This window comes from Canis lupus, chromosome 3 (assembly GCF_003254725.2).
Source record: "Canis lupus dingo isolate Sandy chromosome 3, ASM325472v2, whole genome shotgun sequence".
NCBI classification, from domain to species: domain Eukaryota; kingdom Metazoa; phylum Chordata; class Mammalia; order Carnivora; family Canidae; genus Canis; species Canis lupus.
In genome coordinates, this window is record NC_064245.1 from 87,943,939 (window position 1) to 87,966,568 (window position 22,630).

Genomic DNA, 22,630 nt, shown 5'->3' on the forward strand with positions numbered 1-22,630 from the left:
TACAACATGTAATGCTATTAACTAATTTATAGTGCTTGACTCATTTACTATCAAGCTTTCCTGAATTTCCACAATGTGCAGAGACTTTTTTATGAGGACCCACAAGATAAGGTGCTATAGATTAAAGACTATTATTCGATGCCTTTTAAAACACTGATTCCCAAACCCAGTTGATCACCAGACTTGATTGCAAAGATATTTACATGTAGAGATGCTCCAGCTCCACTCTAGACCTTCTGACCTCTTGCAGCTGGAAGACACTTAAGTTTTTTTCTCCAGAGGAGTAGGTGATGAGCTTGAGGGCACTGACATTTCAAGAAAAGATATAGTCTGATTATTAAGCAGCTTTCATTGTCTTTGGATAATGATAATCTACCAAAAATTAAAGCAATGTATAGTTATTGTGTCAACTGAGAAAAGATATTCAAGTTTATAAAAAGTTGAGTTGGTAAAAAGATGTTCAAGTTGGTTCAAGGTTGGTAAAAAGCCTGTCTTTGACATGAGGAGCAGGATAAGATTTGTGATGTAGAGAAAAAGTTAATTTCATCATCAAGATAGAGAGGGAAATAGTAATAGGAAAAGAAATTATTTAATAAACTCAACTCAAAATAAACTCAAAATTCAATAAATAAACTCAAAATTCAATAAACCTTTAATGAAAACCTATTGGGTGTTGGGACCTCAGTGTGAGTCATAGAGGACCTCAAGATGAGAGTGTGTAGTTTAGTAGTGAATTGACTACACAAGAACCAGACAGATGTGAGTTCAAATCTCAGCCCTAATTTGCAAGATGCATGTCTGGGTGATGAATTTAACCACGTGGACACTTAGTTTTTCAGTCTATTTAATGGATGTCCCTTTGTCTCATAGTGCCAATATAAAAATCAAATGATGCAAAATATACAGTGCACTCCCTGACTCGCCGGCAAGTTCCATTTATATTTGGGGTGCAACCTTGATTTGGTCACATGAAGCTGTACTTATATGTAAGTGATTTTAACACAAAATAATAAGCCCAGCTACATATCATATCAGAATAAATCAGAGATAAAATTTAAGATGAGGAGCACCTAACTGTCACTCAAAGGGCAAATGACATCAAATGGGATATGCAACATCTGGTATACTTGGAATCTGTGGTAGGTAGAATAATGGCCCCCCCATGTCTTGATCTTCATATTCTGTAACTATGTTACCTTATATGGTAAAAGGTAATTAAGGTTATAGACAGAATTAAAGTTGTTAATCAGCAGACATTAAAATAGGGAGATGACACACAGGGTTATCTGGGAGAGTCCGACGTAATCCCAAGAATCCCTACACACGCAAGGATGTAGAAGTCAGCGGCAAAGTGATGCAGCGCGAGAATGATTCCAGCAGACATTGCTGGCATTGAGTGGAAGCAGGCCAGCCGCAAGCCAACGAAAATAGGTGGCCTCCAGAAGACAGAAAAGGCAAGAAATGAATTCTTCCGTAGAGCCTTCAGAAAGGAATACAGCCCTGCCAAAACCTTGATTTTAGCCCCGTACAACTCATTTCAGACTCGGGACCCCGGAACTGCAGGGTAATACATTTGTGTCTGGTTAAGCCACTCATTTGTGGGGATTTGTCTCAGCAACAGTGGGAAGGTAATACAGAACGAACTAAAGAACTGGTCCCCCTGGGTGGGCATGACACACGCAAGAGCAAGGGGTTGTGAGACACTGTGGTTGGTGGGAACCGTGGCATTCCTGTATGTTTAGAGCACGGAGACAAGTCGGTGAGTGTTAGGGTGTGATCCAAAAGCAAGAGCGGGGAAGAGATTATAGAAGGACATAGTCATCCTTCAGAGGAAGGTGGGCTTTCTCCTGAAGGCATCAAGGGATCACTGAAGGGCTTTCATGGTGAAGAAGATGATCCAGAAATGAAGAGACGCTACTGAGAATGAAAAAAATTTAACTTGTCTCACCTGATGTACCAAAAATAGATCATTTTTTTGAGATCATTCTTTCTGAGATGTGATCTGAGTTATAAACTCCTATTTTCTAATTCCCAGTTTTGTCTCCTACTGTTTTCTGGAGTATATATTCAAGGGATCATTTGCACTATTTTTATACTTAGGCTCCCTTATTAGCCCACCTTGAGGAAAGCATCATCCTACTATGGATCCAGATATAATGCAGGGGCACTTTGATTTTCTCTTTAATTGCCCCCTTCGATGATCAGCTGTCATATCTAGAAGTGGAATCTCCAAACTACCTACCCCCTGTATAATGCAACACAATGCAAAAAAATCATCTCAGAGGCTGACTGTAGTAGCATCAGTCATCTTTTTACCAAAGGAAGACAAGTGTGCATTGTGATGTAGAAGAAAGGATGAACCCAGAAAGAGAAGAACTATTTTTTTTAAAGATTTTATTTATTTATCCATGAGAGACACAGAGAGAGAGAGAGAGAGAGAGAGAGGCAGAGACACAGGCAGAGGGAGAAGCAGGCTCCATGAGCCTGCTGTGGGACTCGATCCGAGGTCTCCAGGATCAGGCCCTGGGCTGAAGGCGGCTCTAAACCACTGAGCCACCAGGGCTGCCCCGAGAAGAACTATTTATTCATCCTTTCATTCAATAGATTTCTGTTGAGGTGCTATTTTGTGTGAGGCACCGAGCCTGGCACTGGGTATCTACTGGTGAAAAAAAACAAATATGATTCTAGTCCTCTAGGAGACTATAGTGTGTGTGTGTGTGTGTGTGTGTGTGTGTGTGTATCTTAGAAGATAGATATTAAATGAATACTTGCAAAGAATGTTTATTTACAGTTGGTGGTAAATGCTGGGAAAGAAAGAAATGGGAATTTAGAGATGAGGATGTGTCCTTTAGCCTGGACAGTCAGGAGCATTCTGAGGAAGTGATATTTGCAATGAAACCTGCAGATGGGAAGGTATGCCTCAGAGCCTCAGAAATACGGAGCAGAGGGACGTCTGGGTGGCTCAGTGGTTGAGCATCTTCCTTCAGCTCAGGTCGTGATCCCAGGGGTCCTGGGATCGAGTCCCACGTCGGGCTCCCTTTGTGGAGCCTGCTTCTCCCTCTGCCTGGGTCTTTGCCTTTCTCTCTCTGTGTCTCTCATGAATAAATAAATAAAATATTAAAAAATAAAAAAGAGGGATCCCTGGGTGGCGCAGCAGTTTGGCGCCTGCCTTTGGCCCAGGGCGCGATCCTGGAGACCCGGGATCGAATCCCATGTCGGGCTCCCGGTGCATGGAGCCTGCTTCTCCCTCTGCCTGTGTCTCTGCCTCTCTCTCTCTCTCTCACTGTGTGCCTATCATAAATAAATTTAAAAAAAAATTAAAAAAAAATAAAAAATAAAAAAGAAACAGGGAGCAGAACTTTCCCAACAGAGGGAATATTGTGTGGCAGGTCCCGAGTTTGGAAAGAAGGCCCTTGAGCTTGAATAAGTCAGGGGCCAGGGGCAGACCTTGAGAAAGCCAGGACATCAAGCACCTACAGGCTTATATAGTCTTGACTACAACTGGAACCAAATGGGCGATCATGGTCAAGTTGCTCAACATTTCTGGACTTCCGGTATCTTGTAAAAAGAGTCGACTAAGCTTGATGTTCTCTAATACCCGAAATCAAAAGCAAAAGAATGACCTATCAATTGCATTGTCACCTGAAGAGTAAAATGGTAAAGGGAATGTCTGTTTCAATTATTGAAAAAGCCTTGGTTTTGAGCAAATATTTACTGAGGACTTAATTTATGCAGCATGCCAGGAGGAGCAGAGCAGTGAAATGCATCAGCATCTGCTCTCTGGGCGAGGCTGTTACTTCTGTTGTCTCTTGTGGCTCCGTAGGCTGGTCGGTAGGATGAAGCCCCAAATACCACCACCCACAGACCACTTTTAAGGGATCGCTGAGAAAGTCAGCGCAGCTTCTGTAGATCTCAAACCTACCCCGAGACCTCAAGATGCTGCTGCTGACTTGTTAGGCCTCCTGCCCACAGGGTAGATATGATCATCTTGGTTATGTCACACTTGCGAAAGTACAGGGCGGGCTTGCATGCACCAACTTGGCCACTCTGATGTTCAGCTTCCTGCCCCAAATCTTGTTTTCAAAGTGGGAAAGGTGAAGAGCGGGGAGGACCCGGCCAGTGTGGACTTCACACCTTCTCTAAGTTTCCGGCAGCGTCTGCTGTGGGTAGATGATTTAAAATAACTGGATATCGCTGAGGATGATTTCTGGAGAAAACCATGTGAGTCTCTCCAACACCTAAACACATCCCAGAAAAAGAGAATCTGGATGGTGGGTGGAGAGGCTGCTAACCGAAATGCCTAGAGAGTGTGTGTTCCTTGACATAAAGAGGGAGAATTTAGCTCGAGATTATTCAGACAGGAATGTCAGGATCTAAAGTTAATCTTTGACATTCCAATTTGTCTTGCCCCATTTTCATCGTAGTCATCATGAGGCAGGAGGGAACAGGCTGGGCCGCCTCTGTTGGTGAACTTTTGCTTGAAGCCATGAACTTTTGTTCTTGCTGTTTGTTGTTAAATGATTGCCACGTGGGGGAAATTAAGAATAGTGTTTCTGTAGCAGTCCTCGCTCGCGTTCTCATCATCGAGCCGAAGAAAGCTCCGGTTAAGTGGATACCAGGTGACGGAAGGCGAGGTACAGCCCTCGGAGCTACTGTCTACACTCTGGGCTCCCATTTGCTTATCTTTACAGCTTTATTTGCTGAACTTTCTTATAATAATTTCTTAATTACAAGTCAGTATGCTTCCGGGGAGGAAAGACAGTATTGTGAGTGAAATTAAAAATAAATATACTAGATGGATCAGAGTAAAAGAATGTTAATAAAGGCAATTCCTTTAATACTATATGTATAGACTATATATATAGTGTGTATGCGTGTGTGTACAACAATGAGGTTGATTTTTTTTCTTATTAGATAGAGAGAGAACCTTAAATGGGCTCCATGCTCAGCACAGAGCCCCATGTGGGGCTCAATCTCACGACCCTGAGATCATGACCTGAGTCGAAATCAAGAGTTGGATGCTTAACCAGCTGAGCCATCCAGGAGCCCTGAGGTTGATTTATTTTTAATAATGGCCAGGACTAAAATAATTACAAAGGGCTTTATGTTGCCATTTTGAAGATCCAACTAGATTTTGACCTCTCGCAATGGTATCACCTTGATTGATACCTGTTAATCTTACTTGTTTGTTGATGGGATATTTTCCTAGGTTTTAAAACTGGTCATCACCACCCAGATGAACTTATCCCCAGGAAGTACAGAACCAGGGAAGAAGGGAGAAAGGTCAGGATGAGGCAAGCTTGTGCCTCAGCCAACAAAGCTTCAGCTCAGGTCCCCAAGAAAGTTGCCAGAAAATCTACATGATCTCGTCTAATGGGACACAGGGAAGCGAGGCCTTGAGTTAGCACTTGGCATGCCAAGGAGAGTCCTTAGAATGGGTTGCTATATAATGCCAGGCAAATAGTAAGATCTGGGAAATCATAATCTGGGTGTTAGTTGTTCATTCATTCTCTTTTTCCAAGTATTCCTGAGATGGGACTACCTCCCAAGAAATAGAGTTGCATTTAATTCCGAGGATCTGATCTTTTTATAAATCCAGGTGATAATTCCCTCTATCTGAGAGGTAGATGGAATGTGGGAAGCATGTTAGAACTTGCAGCTAGCTTTTTCTTCAGGGCATCATGGAATCATGTGGCCTGTCGGGAGGAGGGTGGGGCTTTGACTTTCCCCAGTAGATAATGCAAACATTTTTTCATTATCATCCAATTACAGAGAACACTGAGAATATAGTTTGTGCTTCAGAAGGAAAAAGAAAATATCTATTCTTTCCCCAAGGGACAGGGATCTGACATTCCTGCTGCTCATAATTTGGGCCAGGCGAGATGAGAACCTTCTCGATCATCCATCAGATTTCAATGTTAGAAACCAGAGGATAATAAGGGCAGGGATATAAGGTATGTTCTGGGTTGGGGCCCCAGAGGAAGGGACAGTAGAAGGAGAATATGAGCCATCAGGTCCTGGAATGTGCCATGAAGGTAGTGCTGCATAACAGCGTGTGTCCGGGGGATTGAGAGGACTTGTTGTGGGCATTGCTCATGAGTTCAAGGCCAGATTCACGTTCAGAACTTCACCCGTCTGGGCTTGCAAATGGGACCTTTTAGGTCTGCATCTAGACCAACTGGGCAGCCTCTGGGGAAAGAGAGGAGCCATCGGTGGCTCCTCACAGAGGACAGTCTGCACTAAGAGCCAGGGGAACCCCGAAACTTCGTGTGGTGTTGGAGAAAGTCACTTGCACCTAGAGGTTGAGTTGGGCATGCCTCAACAGGAGCAGTGAGATCTGGACCCTCTAATAAGACTCCTTTCTCTTCCCAGAATAGCTCCAAATCAGCTTTCTGCAAACCCCCTCCCTGTGACACACACAGGTAGTATGCATATCAGAGCAATAATGCTCAGGGTAAAGCTTACAAAGGTGTGATCCTTCTACTGTGTGAAAACAAAGAAGTGTCCTCTCTGTGCTTTGTGCCTTGAGGAGTAGCAGAAAGGGTAACCCAGAAACAACAGAGACTCATTTGGCCTTTCATTCAACAGATTTTTTTTTTTTTTTTGAGTGCTTGCTTATGTTTCCTTAGGCACTCAGGCTGGCATTGGATATTCCATTTGTCCAAAACCCAAATGGGATTCCAGTCCTCTTAGAGACTCCAGGTGTGTGTCTGGCACGTGTGCGTGTGTTGGGAGATGGTCATTAAACAACTAAATGCACAAAAAAGTCTTATTGAAAATTTGTGATAAGTCCTGAATAGGAAATGAATAAAATGCTTTGAGAGAAAAGGAACTTGGGGCAAAACAGGGAGGGTAGCTGTCCGACTTTCCATGGGGCAGGCAGGAACTTTGCACTCACAAAGCACCTTTTCCTGTTAGAATGCTCACATCAGGCTTTTCGGCTCTATTATGATTTTATGCACTGCTGTTCATTATTTGAAAATGACCCTTAATCCCAAGCATGGTGTGTACTCATTTTGAACAATCTAAAACCATTGCATTTGGGGGGAGGGTTACCAAAAACAATGATTATGTTTTACTTTTACCATCTGCTTCGTTATTGATCCTTGATGATGTGCCATTAGCTAAATCTCTATTAATTAAAAAAAGAATGTTCTCCTGCTCACCTAGCATCACAAATTGTCTCATTAGCATTATTCTTTTGATGATACTTACTGTAAGGCCCTGTGGGCCTTTAATTCATTGGACAGATGGATCATTCCCAATTGTTCAAAGATCTAACAGATAAAGATATGCAAATTACTAAGGTCTTTTCCACACACCATCACATTTAAACCCCATTTCATTGCTGAGAAGCATGGCTACTCCCATCTTACAGATGGGAAAACTCATGGTCGAAGAAAAAAGACTGAAAGACAAATACCATTGGCTGATGTAAAAACCCAGCTCACCCAGACCCAGGGTCAGAGATGCTTTCCTGACTGGTCCCACTTTCTCTGCTTCCCATGGAGGTTTGTTTTCAAGACTAATGGCCTTTCATATTGTGATTATTCTTGACCTGATAGGCTTTATTAATAATTTTTAGACTTTTCTTTTTGGACTCATTTCTATTTATCAGCTTAGCTGGTAATTCCAGACTATCCACTGCTCCATGGAGCCAGTCGCATTGGTAAGATACTTCATTTCTCTTTCCCTCATTGTGTTCTTCTGTAAAATGGTAGCACCTTCCTCCTGTAAGTATTAAATTAGATAATTTACAATGCATATTATATGTATATATATATATATACATATATATATATATGATGTTTGCAAAATTGCCTGCTACATCACTGCTCAGCAAAGGATGGTTTTTAATCTTTATCTTTCAATATTAGAATGAAACTCATTAGGTTTTTTTCCCAACCATGGTTTTTCAATGTCTTAAAAAGTATTTAAAAATGCTGATATTCAAGAAGGAATGCTCCATGTTATGGGTTATCTCTCAGTCACTACAGACCCCTCGCCCTTTAAATGCTATCAAAATGCCGAATCCTAAGAGCGTATGAACTGGATAGAAAGGAGCCGAGTCACGGGATGTTCACATCTGAAAAAAATCCAGATTCCACTTACCAAAGTCCAAGCAAAACTCCTCTTTGGAGGTTTTTCTCAGTCCCCGATTTACCTTTATAATGACTTCTGCCCACTCTGAGTAGATAAAATGGAGATTTGGACTGCTGAACTGGCCCCATCATCAAATGCTGGTTTCAGTAACTTCCCTGGCTCAGAAATTACAAGCAAGGGGCACTGCCTACTGCCACCCAACTCCCTTCCCCAGAACCAAGGGGATAAGACATCAATCAATACCCTTTCTTTCTCCTCAACTTGTTTTTGGCTTCTGACCCTTTTATTATTTATTAAAATGTCTCTACAAGTGAAGCCAGAGGTTGCTTGAACTGCTATGGTTTACAAATGCCAGTTAAAATGGTGAAGGTGAAGTTGGAACAACTGATTATGAGGAGATCCTTGAACTAGCTGATTACCATTTATGACCATCCTACCCTCTTTTGTCATAGGAACTCAGTGGAGACTGCATGTGCAATATAAAGAATTAAAAAACACACACACAAAACCAAGGTCTGTGAATTTGGTGATTTCTGACTCTGCATGTTGGCTCTGCCAATGATCAGACTTGTGATCTCAGGTCCCTGCTCTGAATGTGGGTATCCTCACTTGTCAAAAGGTTACCTGCTAGGGACGCCTGGGTGGCTCAGCAGTTGAGCGCCTGCCTTCAGCTCAGGGCATAACCCGGGGGTCCTGGGATCGAGTCCCATGTCGGGTTCCCTGCAGGGACCCTGCTTCTCCCTCTGCCTGTGTCTCTGCCTCTCTCTCTGTGTCTCTCATGAATAAATAAATAAAATCTTTAAAATCAAAAAAAGGAGATCTGCTACCTTGTAGGTAGGTGCTAGACAATAATAAAAAGTGTCAATTCCAGAATTTTGCATATGAAAGGCACCCAAAAATGATACCTCTTATTACTATCCAGAAATACCAAGTATATGTAACTGTTGTCTGCAAATGTTACTATTCAAAGAGCAATCTTAAATACGCAGAGTTGCCTGCTAATCATTTTAAGAAGGTTTCTCATAATCTCTTTGCTCCTAAATACAATGGGTAAGTTATTTTAGGCCTCTGTGTACTTGACATCCTGTTACCTCCTGTTACTGTAGCCACGGTCTCCCTGGAAAATTCTCCTCCCTTGGTTTCCATGGTACAAGGCTGGCCAGAATTCTGATAAAATGCATTTGAAAATTGGCTCCGATCCTGCGCTGAGTTCTGGTTCTGCAATAGGGCAGGATAATGTGATCATCTTCTACAGGAGGGGCCATCGATGGGGCAGGGCGAGATGGAGTTAGAATACACTCCCTCCCCTAGCCTGCACCTTGTGATTTTTGAGGGGACTTTCCCAGTTTTGTGGACCATCGGTTGATATCATTTTCACTCTCTTTTAGTAATGAACTTTTGTGTGTATATGATTGTGCATTATGATTGAGACATGTATTTTTCCCATCTACCTCCTAGTGACATGACCCTACTTTGTTATGAACCTCTATATTTCAAGTTTGGATTTTTGCGTTATATTTACCACAGTTTAATGGTATTTGTATTGTGCAGGGTTTTGCACTGGAATCTTCCCTTATTTTGCAAACAGGAGGGGTGTAACTTCAGAGCATGGGCCAGATTGCTCAGGCTTGAATGCTGGCTCTAACTCCTTGAACTGTGTGCCTTAATTTCCTTATCTGTAAAATGGGTGTAAAACAGTATTACCTCCTAGGATGGTTGTGGGAATTAAATTTGTCAAATAATGTAAAGTATTTTAAACCTGTTCTCAGTACAGAACAAATGCCTAACAAATGCTAAATGTTACTCATATTATTCCACATATTCTCCTTGGATAATATTTCCCATATTCAGATGACCGTTATATCTATTCCTCCAATCCAGTCCCTCTGGAATTCTAGGCTCATTCCTGCCTCATAGTTGAATATATTCATTTAGACATACTCCTTCCTGTAGGTGTCTCAGATTTAACACATGTAAATCAAAAGATATCATTTCTTTCCCTGAAATGCCTTCACTCAGTGACTTCCCCAGTTCAGGTCATGGTACCATCATCTCCAAGCAGCATCTAAGCCAAAACCTGGATGTAATCAAGACCCCTTTATCACAACATTTACTAGTCAATATATTCACTTTTAAACATTTTTCCAATATGTCTTTTTTTTTTCCCCCCATCCCCACTGTGTCTCTCTTAGTTCAGGTACTAATTTCCTGTTTGGTCACTGCAGGACCCTTGCAAATAATTTCCCTGCATGAAATATTACCTGATTCTGATCCTTACTCCTCATAGGTGCCATGGAAAAGAATCGAAAGCAGAATCTGAACCTATGAATCCCTAGACTGAACCTTTCAAGGGGCTGCTTATGTCTCTGATAAAAGTCTACACCTTTGGTCTTAATACATTTACAGCACGGCCGAAGTTCTCCTCTCCCGCCACAGGACTTGGCTCCCTATGCTCCAGCCCAGGGAACTACTTGCAATTCTCTGGATGTACAATTAACTGTCTCAGTCAATTAACTAGTGCTCTCTAGTACTTTGCCTATGTGGGGTGTTCCCGTCCTTTCTTCCTTTTCAGATGATTAATTCATCCTTGCCCATTAGGATTTGGATTTGATGTTGGTTCTTCTGTGAAAGCTTCTCTAATACCCAAAATTAAGTTAGGGGCTCTTCCTAAATCTTCCCCAGCACATGAGTCAGCCCTGTGTGGCACTTGTACTATAGTGTAGGGGACACACCTACTGGCTATGGAGCCAGACTGCCCGGTTGGAACCCTGGCCCTTCCTCTGGCTTGATGAGCTGTGATCACTTAAACTCTCTATGCCCCACAGAGATATTATTCATACGTCCCTAGAGTAGGTAAGAAATTGGCCACAAATTCTTCCTCTCCCTGTATAAAACCTTTTTATAATACAACTTTATGATTTCCTCCATCAAAGGCAACCTTTTGCTTCCCTCCTTGAATCTGGGCTGGCCTTGTGACCTACTCTGGCCAACAAGACAATGGTAACAAATGGGTACCAAGCAGAGGCTTGGGAAGTGTTGTACAGTGTCACCTGCTTTCCATTGCTGGTCTTAAAAACTCTGCAATATCACCAAATGAAGAAGTTCGGGTCAGTCTGCTGGATGATGAGGGGGGCCCCTCAATACAATGGGGATGTTGAGCTGTCCCCACTACTCCAACTGCATGACACGTGAGTTAACGATGTCGCTGCTCGCTGACCACAGATGCGTGAGTCGACCCAGCTGAGCACTGTCTAAGTGGGCAGACCACAGAGCTGTGGCTAACCAAGTGATTGTTAGGGTGAGCTGCTAGGTTTAGGGCAGGATTTTGTATGGCAAAACTAGCATTGGTGCTCTTACGGGGCTGTGTGAATTGGATACGTTAACACTAACATACAAAGCACGCAGTCAGGGCTAGGTAAGCATTCATCCTTCTCCCACAGTCACTTGCTAACCTGTATGGATCCACCTCTAGACTGTCAGCTCGTTGAGGGCAGGAATTCTCTTTCCTTCATGATCTCCTCTGCATATCACACAGTGCCGGGCTTGATGCAAGCCAAGTGACGAATAGACGCTGTTGAGATTTGGTTGATGAGCACAGGTCCTTTATTCATGAAGAAACCAAGGTTCAGAAATAATGAAACACACCCATTCACTCGTGCATCTCTGACAGTCTGACCACTCTATGCTGTTTTATTGTGCCAAACTTTTATCTACCAAGAACACTGGATTTGATAATATCGAAGTTAATTGACTACCAGCGTTTTCCCAGTGTAATCCTGTTGCTATGTATGCATCATACTGTCTGACTTACCCAAGGATTCCCTTTCCAAGATGGAAAAACAGATCTTTCAAGTAATTTATGAGTTTTGTTTCACCAGACCTTGGTTACATATGAATGAATGGAAGAGAATATTTTGATAGGTGTTCCAGTCACTGTGTATAAAATTTACATCCATGCCAAAAATCAGTATGGGAAATAAAAATGACTTGTCATGTCAGACCACCTTGTTATCCAATAGTCTCCCCACCACATGATCTTATGTCTTTATGCCCATGTCCCCCACCCGTGCCCCAAATTCTCGTCAATGGCTGAGTCTCCTTCCATGACTAAGGATGCACCTTTCGTTGCATTTCCCCAGACTCTCCCCAAATCTGCAAGTGCATGTTCTATGGGCACTCACCATTCCAGCATAGTTGGGTTTTCATTCTTTGATACCATTTGCTATCATCACCCATCTGAAGGAGTCTGGGCTTTGGAAAACCCAATGGCTGAGACTTTGAAGGTCTGTCTTCTTTCCTCTCTTTTGTCCATTTGTTGACAGGTTAACTAACACCTGAACTTGAACATCAAATACTTCATTTATTTTGACAAGTGTGCATGTGACAGTTTCACTGTTCAGCTCTGACAGATTGTCAACCTAGTTTTGAATTACCCAGGCTGAGAGCTGTGGCATTTTTTTTTTTTACCTTAATCTGAAAAAAAGCTTCTTGTTTTCCCTACAACCTTTCTAATTTATATAAAGAACTTTAATTTTGTGAACACATTTTTAAAACAAAACGAATTGACCATATTTCCCCAGAATGTTTATTGGAAAATCCTAAATATACTAAGTTAAATAACTTCCTTATCAGCCGTATAATGTAGTATTTTGTATATACACACATACACAAAGAAATGCAAATTTATCCTGTTTCTTAAAAAGAACTTCATCTATTTGAATCAATATTTGAAGAAAAGCGACTTAGAATTAAATTTAGTTTTCAGCCCTCCCCAACTTTTGATTAAAAAGAACACTCTAGAAGCACATTTATTTAGTTACAAAAAAAGTTATTTGTGGACCGTTGCATTCAACCCGCGCCAGTAGATACACTGGCAGATTTTTTCCTCCCCAAGGACCTATTTTCCATCTAAATGCAGTACGGTGGTGAGCAATTAAAATACAAGGATAAAAGGCATCAGGTGGCTTGGAATTTAGCAAGCCTCTCACCCAATTAGAACATATAGTTCCAATACGGAACCTGGAGATACGGGATGTAGGTAAAGCCTTTTCAGCATCGACTTCATGGATGATACTGTAAGTTGTTGCAAGCTGTCTGGCTAAACTAAATCTCTGCTGTGAAGCAAATCCCCTAATCATGTCTCCCGCCACATAGAGAATGGAGCCGGTGGATTTCCTGAAGTCCACAAGTCTGGGGAAATGTGGCTAAACGATATAATAACTTTACATTTATAATATGGACTTACCCTGCATGACGAAGCGGCAAGGCACATCTGAATGTTGGTGCTTAGAGAACTGCAGTTGGTTTGGCAGTAATCCAGCTTATATAAACTTGGCAAGGCTTATGGCACCGAGAGCTGAAAGATGTCAGATGATGAAAGTCTGTGTCCTGCTGCATCCCATGCTCCTTGTGAAAATTCAAGTCAGTCCCTGACTTTCCCATTGACTTTCGTTTCTTCATCTGCGAAGTGGGGATAATGAAATCTGTGTTGCCTACTTTTCAGGGTGGTGAAGACCAAATCCGCCGGTGAACATAGAAGTTCTACAGGAAGGTCGGAATTCGCCTTCCTGCCCTAAAATGTTCACCTCGTTTTTGTCTTATCGTGGCCTGTTAATATACCTTTGAATGTGAGGATCTCAGAGCAGCTGATTTTCCTCGATTATTACAATACTGAGAGATCAAGAACTGCAAATACATTTGCAGGTGTAGTCAGATGGTCAAGGTTGAGGACAGTTGCTGCTTGAAACCTAACCAGGCAATAAACAATCTATCCTCTTGAATAGGGGCCCGCAAAAAGTTCAGCAGGGTTGTCTCACTGGTGGCAGTGGGGGATGCAGTGAATTGAATTGGTTGTGATTTTAACACTAGCCTCCTCTCTCATGCCCAATGAGCTCTGATGGCCTCCAAGGAGCCCAAGTAAACTACAACAGTGTCTTAGTGAGGGGAGCCTCTCGCATTTTAATCTGCGTACCGGGAACCACTTGAGGATGTTTCAAAATGAGGAAACTTGATTCAGGAGGTCTGGGGCAGGGCTGAATTTCTTTCTTTCTTTTTTTTTTTTTAATATTTATTTATTTATTTATTTATTTATTTATTTATTTATTTATGATAGTCACAGAGAGAGAGAGAGGCAGAGACACAGGCAGAGGGAGAAGCAGGCTCCATGCACCGGGAGCCCGACGTGGGATTCGATCCCGGGTCCCCAGGATCGTGCCCTGGGCCAAAGGCAGGTGCCAAACCGCTGTGCCACCCAGGGATCCCCAAGGTCTGGGGCAGGGCTGAATTTCTGATGAGCTCCCAGATGACACAGGTGTTGCTGGATGGCCGACCACACATTTCTGGTGCAGAGTGGTGATTTCTCAGAGTATGGTCTTCAAATGTGTGTTAGTCGGCTTGGGCTGCCATAACAAAATAACACAGACTTGCACGGCTTGAAAATGGAAATTTATATTCTCACAGTTCTGGAGACTGGCAGACTCAAGATCAAGTTTCCAGCAGGATTTGACTTCCGGTGAGGGCTCCCTCTTACTGACTTGTAAATGGTTGCTTTGTCCTCACATGGCCTTTCTTCTGAGCGATCTCTCTTCTTATAAGGCCATCAGTACTACCTAAATTATGGACTTTAGGGACTCCTGGGTGGCTCAGTGGTTGAGAGTCTGCCCTTGGCTCAGGGCGTGATCCGATCCTGGAGTCCCAGGATCGAGTCCCACATCGAGCTCCCTGCATGGAGCCTGCTTCTCCCTCTCTCTGTGTCTCTGGCTCTCTCTCTGCATCTGTCATGAATAAATAAAACCTTAAAAAAATTACGGACCTTACTTGACAATAATGTGACATTGGTCCATAAACTGTAACAAATGTACTATCTTAATGTAAGATATTAAAATAGGGGAAGCTGGGCAGGGGATGGGGAGAGAGAGTAGCAAAGGGGTATGGGGAACTCTGTAAACCTAAAACTGCTGTAAAATATAGTCTATTAATTTAAAAAAATTAGATTTCAAGACCTCTCTCTCAAACTCAGTGAATCCATTGTGGAGGCTGGAGCACAGATGCTTTCAAACCAATTCTTTAAGTGATTTTTCCATATGATAAAGTTGGAGAACCACTGGGTAGAAACTAAAAGCTCCAGTCTTATCATTGCATGGATGCGGTTTCACATCTCAGCAGCACCTCTTCACAGCTGGTGGATCGTGGGCTACTTAACTTCTCTGAGTCTTATTTTAAAATCAGGGCAGGGGGCACCTGGGTGGCTCAGCAGTAGAGCATCTGCCTTTGGCTCAGGGCATGATCCTGGGATCCTGGGGACCCCACCTCCTGGAGACCCCACGGAGAGGCTCTCCCTCTGCCCGTGTCTCTGCCTCTCTCTGTGTGTCTCTCATGAATAAGCAAGTAAATAAATAAATAAATATATTTTTAAAATCATGGCAAAAAGTAGCTCCATACAGCAATTCTTCTGAGTATTGAGTGATATAATGAAGTAGAGTTTTTCACACAGAACCCGCCTAGGAAGCACTTCAATAAATATCAGATGTGTAAAGTTTTGCTATTATCGTTATTGTCTGAGTCCTGGTACACAAGAAGCAATCGTGCTTTAAAAGGGGGGCTTTTAGAAAAGACCAGGCAATAACATAGGCGATGAAAGATCAGAACTATAATGAAAGTAATCCTAGATGCTTCCACAACATTTCATGGTTTATATATAGCTTTCACTTTCATTATCTGACTTGATCCTGACAATGACCTTGTGAGGCAGAAATTCCCCTTTTAACAGATGAGGAACCGAAGCTTAGGAATGATCAGTAATTTTCTGAAGGACACAGAGCTGGGAAATGTCAGAGCCCAGAGCATCCGAATCCTAGTTCATGGTGGTGTTACTGGGTAGTAATTAAATCTGAGGGCTCTTGAGGGGGGCTGGTGGGTTCAAATCCCAGAGATCATGATTGCTGTTGGTGTTAAATTGGCAAACCAGTTCACCTCTATGAATCATAATTTCCTCACTAGTTAAATAAGGATAATAACAGTGCTTACTTTGTAGTGTTTTGTAAAGATGAAATGAAATGATGTTTATAAGATCTGAGATTAAAGGCTGGCCCATAATGAGTTTACTGTTCTCTGAAGTTTTTAGAATATGGTTCCTCTGGGGGGGAGCAATATGCATCCATGTTACAGGAAGAGTAGTTAGTCTAAAGTTATAGGAAAGGTAGAAATCTTTGCGCAGACCTCTTGGGGGCCCAGAGTGGGGCAGAGGCGAGGATTGCCATCACTTCTAGGAGCAACAGGATGGCACAACGTGCTGTGGCATCTGCATCTCTCCCCTATCACCATGGGAGACATCCAGAGTGCCAGTAAGGAGCTACACAAGCAAGGCAGCCATCCTGGCCCTTCAGTCCCAAATATTAGAGATGACAGTAAAAGTGGCAACAAAAAGATGGCTCTCCCTGTGATATCCCGCAGTGACTGAGGATTTGTGTGAAGAGGTTCTGGAAATGAGTGTCACGGTAGCCAGGTTCCCACAGGAATATTTTAGAAACAATATATTAGAAACTTATTGAGCACCGTGTCCACCTCAGCGGACTTTGTTGCCTTCTTTACAACTAGTCCAGGGAAAGACACTTCATAGGATCAAAACAGACAGATGCTCGTTGGATAAGATTTGAGAAGAGAGTTGGCCCAACAAAATGTTCTGTGTATTTTGTAGATGGAAGAAGAGTTGTATATTCCTTCCCACACTGTGAAGGAAGGTTGGGTAGACCTGTTGAAGGAAATGCAGGGATGCCTTCTCTTCCTTGAGTCATTCCAACTAAATATAACGATGACTGCTAACTATCATGATGTTGATAATAATGACGGTAGCTCTTACTGAGTTTTTCTTCTGTGCCAGGAACCATCCTAAAGACTTTACATATGCTGCTCCATTTAAGCAGTTCAACAGTTAACTGAAGTAGACATTATTATTATTATTATTTTATGTTTTAGATATAAGAAAGGGAGGTTATTAGCTCTTGGACACACAGCTAGTAACAGTAGGAACTGGGATTCTTGCCCAGGCTTCTGGACTCCAATCAATACCCAAAGGTTGCATTAGATGTTATGGGATGGAAAATGATGGAATGTCGAGCTGGGAAGGTGTTAGTGATCATGTAACAGTAAAAGTTGTGAGAGTGCTCTCTGGAAAGAGTTGCTTTAGGATTAGGGATTGCAAGCCAGGCACAGCCCTAAGCCCTTTACACCTATCAATTACCTTAAATCTTCACAACAAACTAGTCAAATAGGTACCATCGTTATCCCATTGTTACCACTGATGTAAATAATTTGCACCAAATCACAAAATTAGTGGAACTGGGATTTGCCCCCAAGCGTTGGTGGTGTTAGCATCAATCCCCCGAAGCAGGAACCAAAAGAAGAGAGGCCTCACAGGACAGCCAAGTGCCTCACTCCTGGGATTGGGGGTAGGGCAAGAACATGTCAGTTGAGACCTTGGAATAAGGGGCAGGATTTCATCTGGGGACACTGTGTGTCTGTGAGGGGCAGAGAGAGTGTATACAGGGAAAGTGGATGGTTTTGCAAACATTTTGAAATGGCTTCAACCCAGCGGGAATTTGAATTCGTTTTGCAGAGAGAACTGGTCAACTTGACCTTTCTTCTCCAAAGAAGCTCCATGCACTCGACCCTTGGCAGCACAGTAGTGAGCATTTTAATTTTGCTTTTTTCAAGTAGTAACCATGGTCACGAGTGCTTTGTTGGTCTTTATCTTCCCAAACATTCCCAGCCTTGGTTTGCTTAAGAGGGCAGGTGACCTACTTGACGAATGCACTGCCCGTGCGTGCGGGTGGTGAGGGATGCCTTCCTGGGGAAGCTTGTCCCAGAGGCCCCCCGGCGCCCCAGCGCCCCAGCCCAGGTTGCATCCTTCGTCCAGGCCGCGAGCCCGCACACCTGAGCGTGCAGCCAGCGCCTCCCAACACCTCGCCATGTCGTCGCGTGACGGGTTCTCGCTTCAAGCCGGGAAGTGTCTTGTCCCGGGTTCTAGTTGCTCCTGGCGCGGCGCCCGGGACGGAGAAGGGCATCTCCTTGCGCTTCCCCGCGGGGGCCCTTGGGCCCTGCCTAACCCCGCGCCCCCCCTGCAGTGCAGCTGTCCGGGGCGGGGGGGGGGTGTCCCCGGGGAGGCCACCTGCCCTTGCCCACCGGCGCCAGCAAGGAGGGGCCCCGGGGCGCCGCTGCCAACCCGTCCTACCCCCCGCCCACCCCCCCGGGGGTGTCTTCCAGGTGCCTCGGAGCAGATGACAGGGCGGCGCCGGCTCGCGCCAGAGGAGGGGGAGTGCAGTGCCCCGCGCCCGCTGCCAGCCCGCCCCGCGCCCCCCGGCGCCCCCGCACCTGCAGCCCGCCCCGCGCGCCCCTGCGCCTCTGCCGCACCTGCAGCCCCTGCGCCCCCCGGCGCCCCCCGCCAGCCACCATCGCATCCGCACCTGCAGCCCGCCCCGCATGCCCCTGCGCCCTCTGCCGCACCTGCGGCCCGCGCGCCTCCTGGAGCCCGCGCACCTGCAGCCCGCCCCGCATTGCCCCTGCGCCCTCTGCCGCACCTGCAGCCCGCGAGCCCCGTGGCGCCCCCCGCCGGCCTCCGCCGCACCCGCAGCCCGCCCCGTGCGCCCCCCGGCGCCCCCCGCGTGTCCCCGCCTCACCTGCACCTGCACCCCCCGCTGGCCCCGCCGCACCCGCCCCCCCCGCCCCGCGCGCCCCCCGGCGTCCCCCGCCGCACCTGCACCTGCACCTGCACCCCCCGCCGGCCCCGCCGCCCCGCGCGCCCCCCGCCGGCCCCCGCCGCACCTGCACCCGCACCCGCACCCCCGCCCCGCGCGCCCTGCCCGCCGCCGCCGCCGCCGCCGCCGCCTCGCGCTCCCAGCGCCGCGGACCGACGCCCCCGGCCGAGGGCGAGCGCGCTCCGCCGGCAGCCGCGTGGACAGACGCCTCCGGGCCGCCGAGCTGGTCCCGCTCCCGCTCCCGCTCCCGCTCCCGCTCCCGCAGCCCGCGTCCCCGAAGATGAACGTGAGGCGGGTGGAAAGCATCTCGGCTCAGCTGGAGGAGGCGAGCTCCACAGGCGGTAGGACCCGGAGCCGGCGAGAGGCGCCCCGTTGCCCTCCCTCGCCCGCCCGCCGAGCCGGGGCCCCTCGCGGGCCGGGGGACGCTTGCTGCCCTGCTGCATGCCTGCCGGGGCGGGGTGGGGTGCGGGGTGCGGGCCGGGGTGCGGGGCCGGGCGGCGGCGCTGCTGGGAGCGCGCGGGGAAGCCGCGGGGGGGGGGGGGGCTGCGATCCTGCGCCTACTTTTGCCTTCTCTGAAAGCGCCCGAGGCTGCGAGTGCAGCCGCCGGGTGATGCAGACCCCTCGCCGCCGTCCCCAGACACCCGGGGACCAAGGGCCAGCCTCGGCCGCCTCCCTCCACTTGCTCCCGAACGTTCCCTCCTGAAAACTCCGGTTCCCCTCCCCGGCACCGCGCGGGCGGAGCGCCCCTGGGCAGGACCGTGCGCCCGCTTTCCCCGCCAGCTGGGTCTTGGGGGCCCCTCGGAGCTGGTTCGTACGCAGGGCAGAGCCTTGCAAAGGGACCTGGCGCTCTCGTGCAAGCCCTCGGGCTCCCAGAGCATCCTGTATCCTGCGAAAGCGAGGGAAGGGCGTCTTCTGAGGAGTTGAGTGGGATCCCTGGTCAAACCCAGACTTCCCGCCTCCCCCCGGCCCCGTCACCCCTGCAGCAGCCTTGGGTTGCATCGGCGTGTTTTTAGGTGGCTTCCGTGGGCAGGGTTTTGAGGGGAGGAATCATCAGAATGAAGGCGGTTGCAGGAGACGCGAGGCTAATACAAAGCTGGACATTTCCCAGGTTACGTAAGATGAGGGGTCGCACGTAGGGCTGTAGCATAGTTTGGACTTAAAGGATGAGACATTGGGACTTGAGTTGCAGGGGGAAGAGGGATGCCCACGTTCTCCCTGCTTCTATCCAGGGAAATGCAGTCACTTCGGACAACTGGAGTCGCCCCCTCTGACCTGGACGTGGGGAAATGGACATGGGTCCTTTCTTGCCTTCCCTCTGGGAGTTAAGGTCGTTGTGAGTGGGAGGATGCTAGCCTTTGACCGTGAAATTTTGAAAAAGTCTTGGCCTTATATGGGGTGGGGGAGAGAGAGAGAGAAAAAAAAAAAAAGAATATGACCATTACCTTTAAAGTCCCAGTTTTGACCTGTACTGATGTTTAGTTCTGGTTTCACTTATGGCAATAGTTCATTACGAACCAAGTCTGTCTAGGATCTATTTTATGAGGGATACTGATAATCGTTAAGAAATTGGACTTTTCCCAGAGAGGCGTTTTAAGTGTAGAGTGCTAAGTAAATCGTTAAGCTTATAGGGTCTCTGTCTTTGCTGTTCCTGTGACTAGGAATAGGGTAGAGGGCTAGCGGTTCTTTTAGGAACTGCACTGATGGACAAGGCAGCGGTGGGAACTTGAGGGTACATCAGTGAGAGAAAGTCTGGGGAACTGGGTGGCTTGCCTTGTTCGGCTCCTCCGTGATAACAGCTTTTTGGCTGGGCCAGGTCCTTAATTGGCCAGATGGGCATCAAATCAGCCTGTCCAGCCTATTTGCAGTGCCACAGGTGGCCATAATCTCTATTTGTTAGATAAAATGGAAACAAAGATGAAATCACATCTGGGGAATATGATACAGTAAAAAAAAAATAATAATGCCATCTTTAAAATCAGCATGTGTTCATTGTTCCTTTGGAGAATAGAAAGATGTTGATTTATATCTTGGTTAAGGTGAGGCCAGAAGGGAAGAGTTTTCTGGCTTGAATTGATTTGACACCTGTTTCTTGAATTGTGTTTGCATGTTTTTAGAGTGAATTGTCATATGAGAAGAGTAAAGAGAAGAGAGCTTGGAGCATCTTTGTGTTCTTCTTGTTGCTGTTTCAAGGTTGATATTATTGGAGAATGGTCCCCTGAATGTGTAGTCTATATCATTTCCACAAAATATGTGCTTAAATACTTGGGTTATTTGTGCTCAGGTATAGGATGGTCCTCGTTAAGCCTGGGATAAGAAAAGATTGTCACTTTTAAAGATGTGAACTCTACCTTCAGGTCTTGTTTATAAAGCAATAGCTCCTGATTTCCTTCCTTCTCCTCCTCCTCCTTCTTCTTCTTTTATTTTTTTTTTCAAATATGTGGAACATTTGCAGAACTCCCAACATGTCCATGATGGTTTTCCCTTACATATGTATGCCTTTTGGATGGAGGATTATAGAGTGATTTAATCAGCATTTAAACACAATTTAACTGGAGGGTTGGACCGAGAGGAATGTCCGAAGAAGAGAGGGAAAATCAAGAATTACAGAAAAGTATGTGTGAGTGTGCGTGTGCACGAGTGCACGTGCATATTCTATGACCGGACTCCAGAGCCAGAATACTATGGAAAGCAGTTTGCTGAGATACAAAGGAGAAAACCACACAGAAGGAAAAACAGGAGGAAAAAAGTAGGAAAGATGGAAGCAAGGTTGAATTGGGTCACCAAAACTTTATAATATAGCTAAAAAAAGTTTATTCCCTGCTCTCTTTCAGGAGGTGATGTACTTAGTACGTTAGCTGATCAACCCCACCTCTGCGTGGCTGTAGTTGAAACACTGTTAGTGCCACGGAGCCCAGAAATAGAGGCACTGGAAATAGGTGCAAATAGAAAAGGTTTCCTACAAGTTGTAGTGCTCACTTTTAGCCTCCCTGTCATCAGCTTCCACATTGAATCGAAAGCCTGCCCAGAATATATTTTTTTTCATGAAATTGTCTATTCCTTTTATTTTGCTCCCTGGCCATGAAATCAAACATAATCCTGCTACCAGTGGAGAGACAGAGGGAGATGATAATTCAGCAGTATATTTATTTGAAAGAGAATCAGAAATAAAGCTGGAGTTAACACACACACACACAAAACCAAAACAACCCTGTAAGATTATTCATCGGTGTCCTCAATTTGTACCATCTAACTTAGGGATGGCATATGTTATGTGATGTAGTCCGCAGCTGAAAGTGGGGAGGGGAAGGCATGTGTGTTTTAATCGGTGTTAGGGGAGGTCGTCCAGAGGACGTGACTACTGTGGGATCCACCAGCTGGACTGGGCGACTGGAGGCTCCTCACCCCCTCCCTTGCCCTTGGAATGTGTGTTCTGCTCCCCATAGCAGGGACTGGTTTCAAGGACACAGGCTGAGAGAGACAGGTGTTGTTGAGGCCACCTGGATGGCGGAGTACACGACTGAGCCCTCGTGAGGCCTCTATATAAACTTTAAAGTTGCTGGCAGGTGTGGGTGGGGATCAACTTGTCTTGCAGCCCCCACGACAAGCCTCCGATGCAAGTCCCCTTGCTTATTGCCTCTGCCACCTACCAGCCTGGAGGGTCAGTCCTTCGTCTCCCCGTCCTTCGTGTATGGGGGCCGGTTTCACATTTCACCAGGGGAGGTCCTGAGTTTGCAAACCAGCCCTACTGGCCTGAACAACCTACGTGATTCTTGTAC

General features: G+C 45.8%; 1 protein-coding gene and 1 long non-coding RNA gene across 3 annotated transcripts in view; one reads left to right on the top strand and one right to left on the bottom strand.

The window, feature by feature from the left end:
* Positions 1–7,573: 7,573 nt before the first annotated feature.
* On the bottom strand, positions 7,574–13,736 carry LOC118354158 (uncharacterized). Of its 2 annotated transcripts, none has more exons than XR_004814172.2 (3): positions 13,349–13,736; positions 11,556–11,704; positions 7,574–7,731 (listed from the first exon to the last, which is right to left on the bottom strand). It is a non-coding gene; the product is annotated as an uncharacterized LOC118354158 (long non-coding RNA). The 2 variants fall into 2 exon arrangements; XR_004814173.2 differs by lacking the exon at positions 13,349–13,736 and adding an exon at positions 12,285–12,432.
* A 5,260-nt stretch (positions 13,737–18,996) lies between these two features.
* The window catches only part of KCNIP4 (potassium voltage-gated channel interacting protein 4), a 1,134,091-nt gene continuing 1,130,457 nt past the window's right edge, over positions 18,997–22,630 (top strand). Inside the window, 1 exon segment of the mRNA XM_049108732.1 lies at positions 18,997–19,195. Within this exon segment, the coding sequence (XP_048964689.1) occupies positions 19,135–19,195 (61 nt within the window). The 5' untranslated portion in view covers positions 18,997–19,134.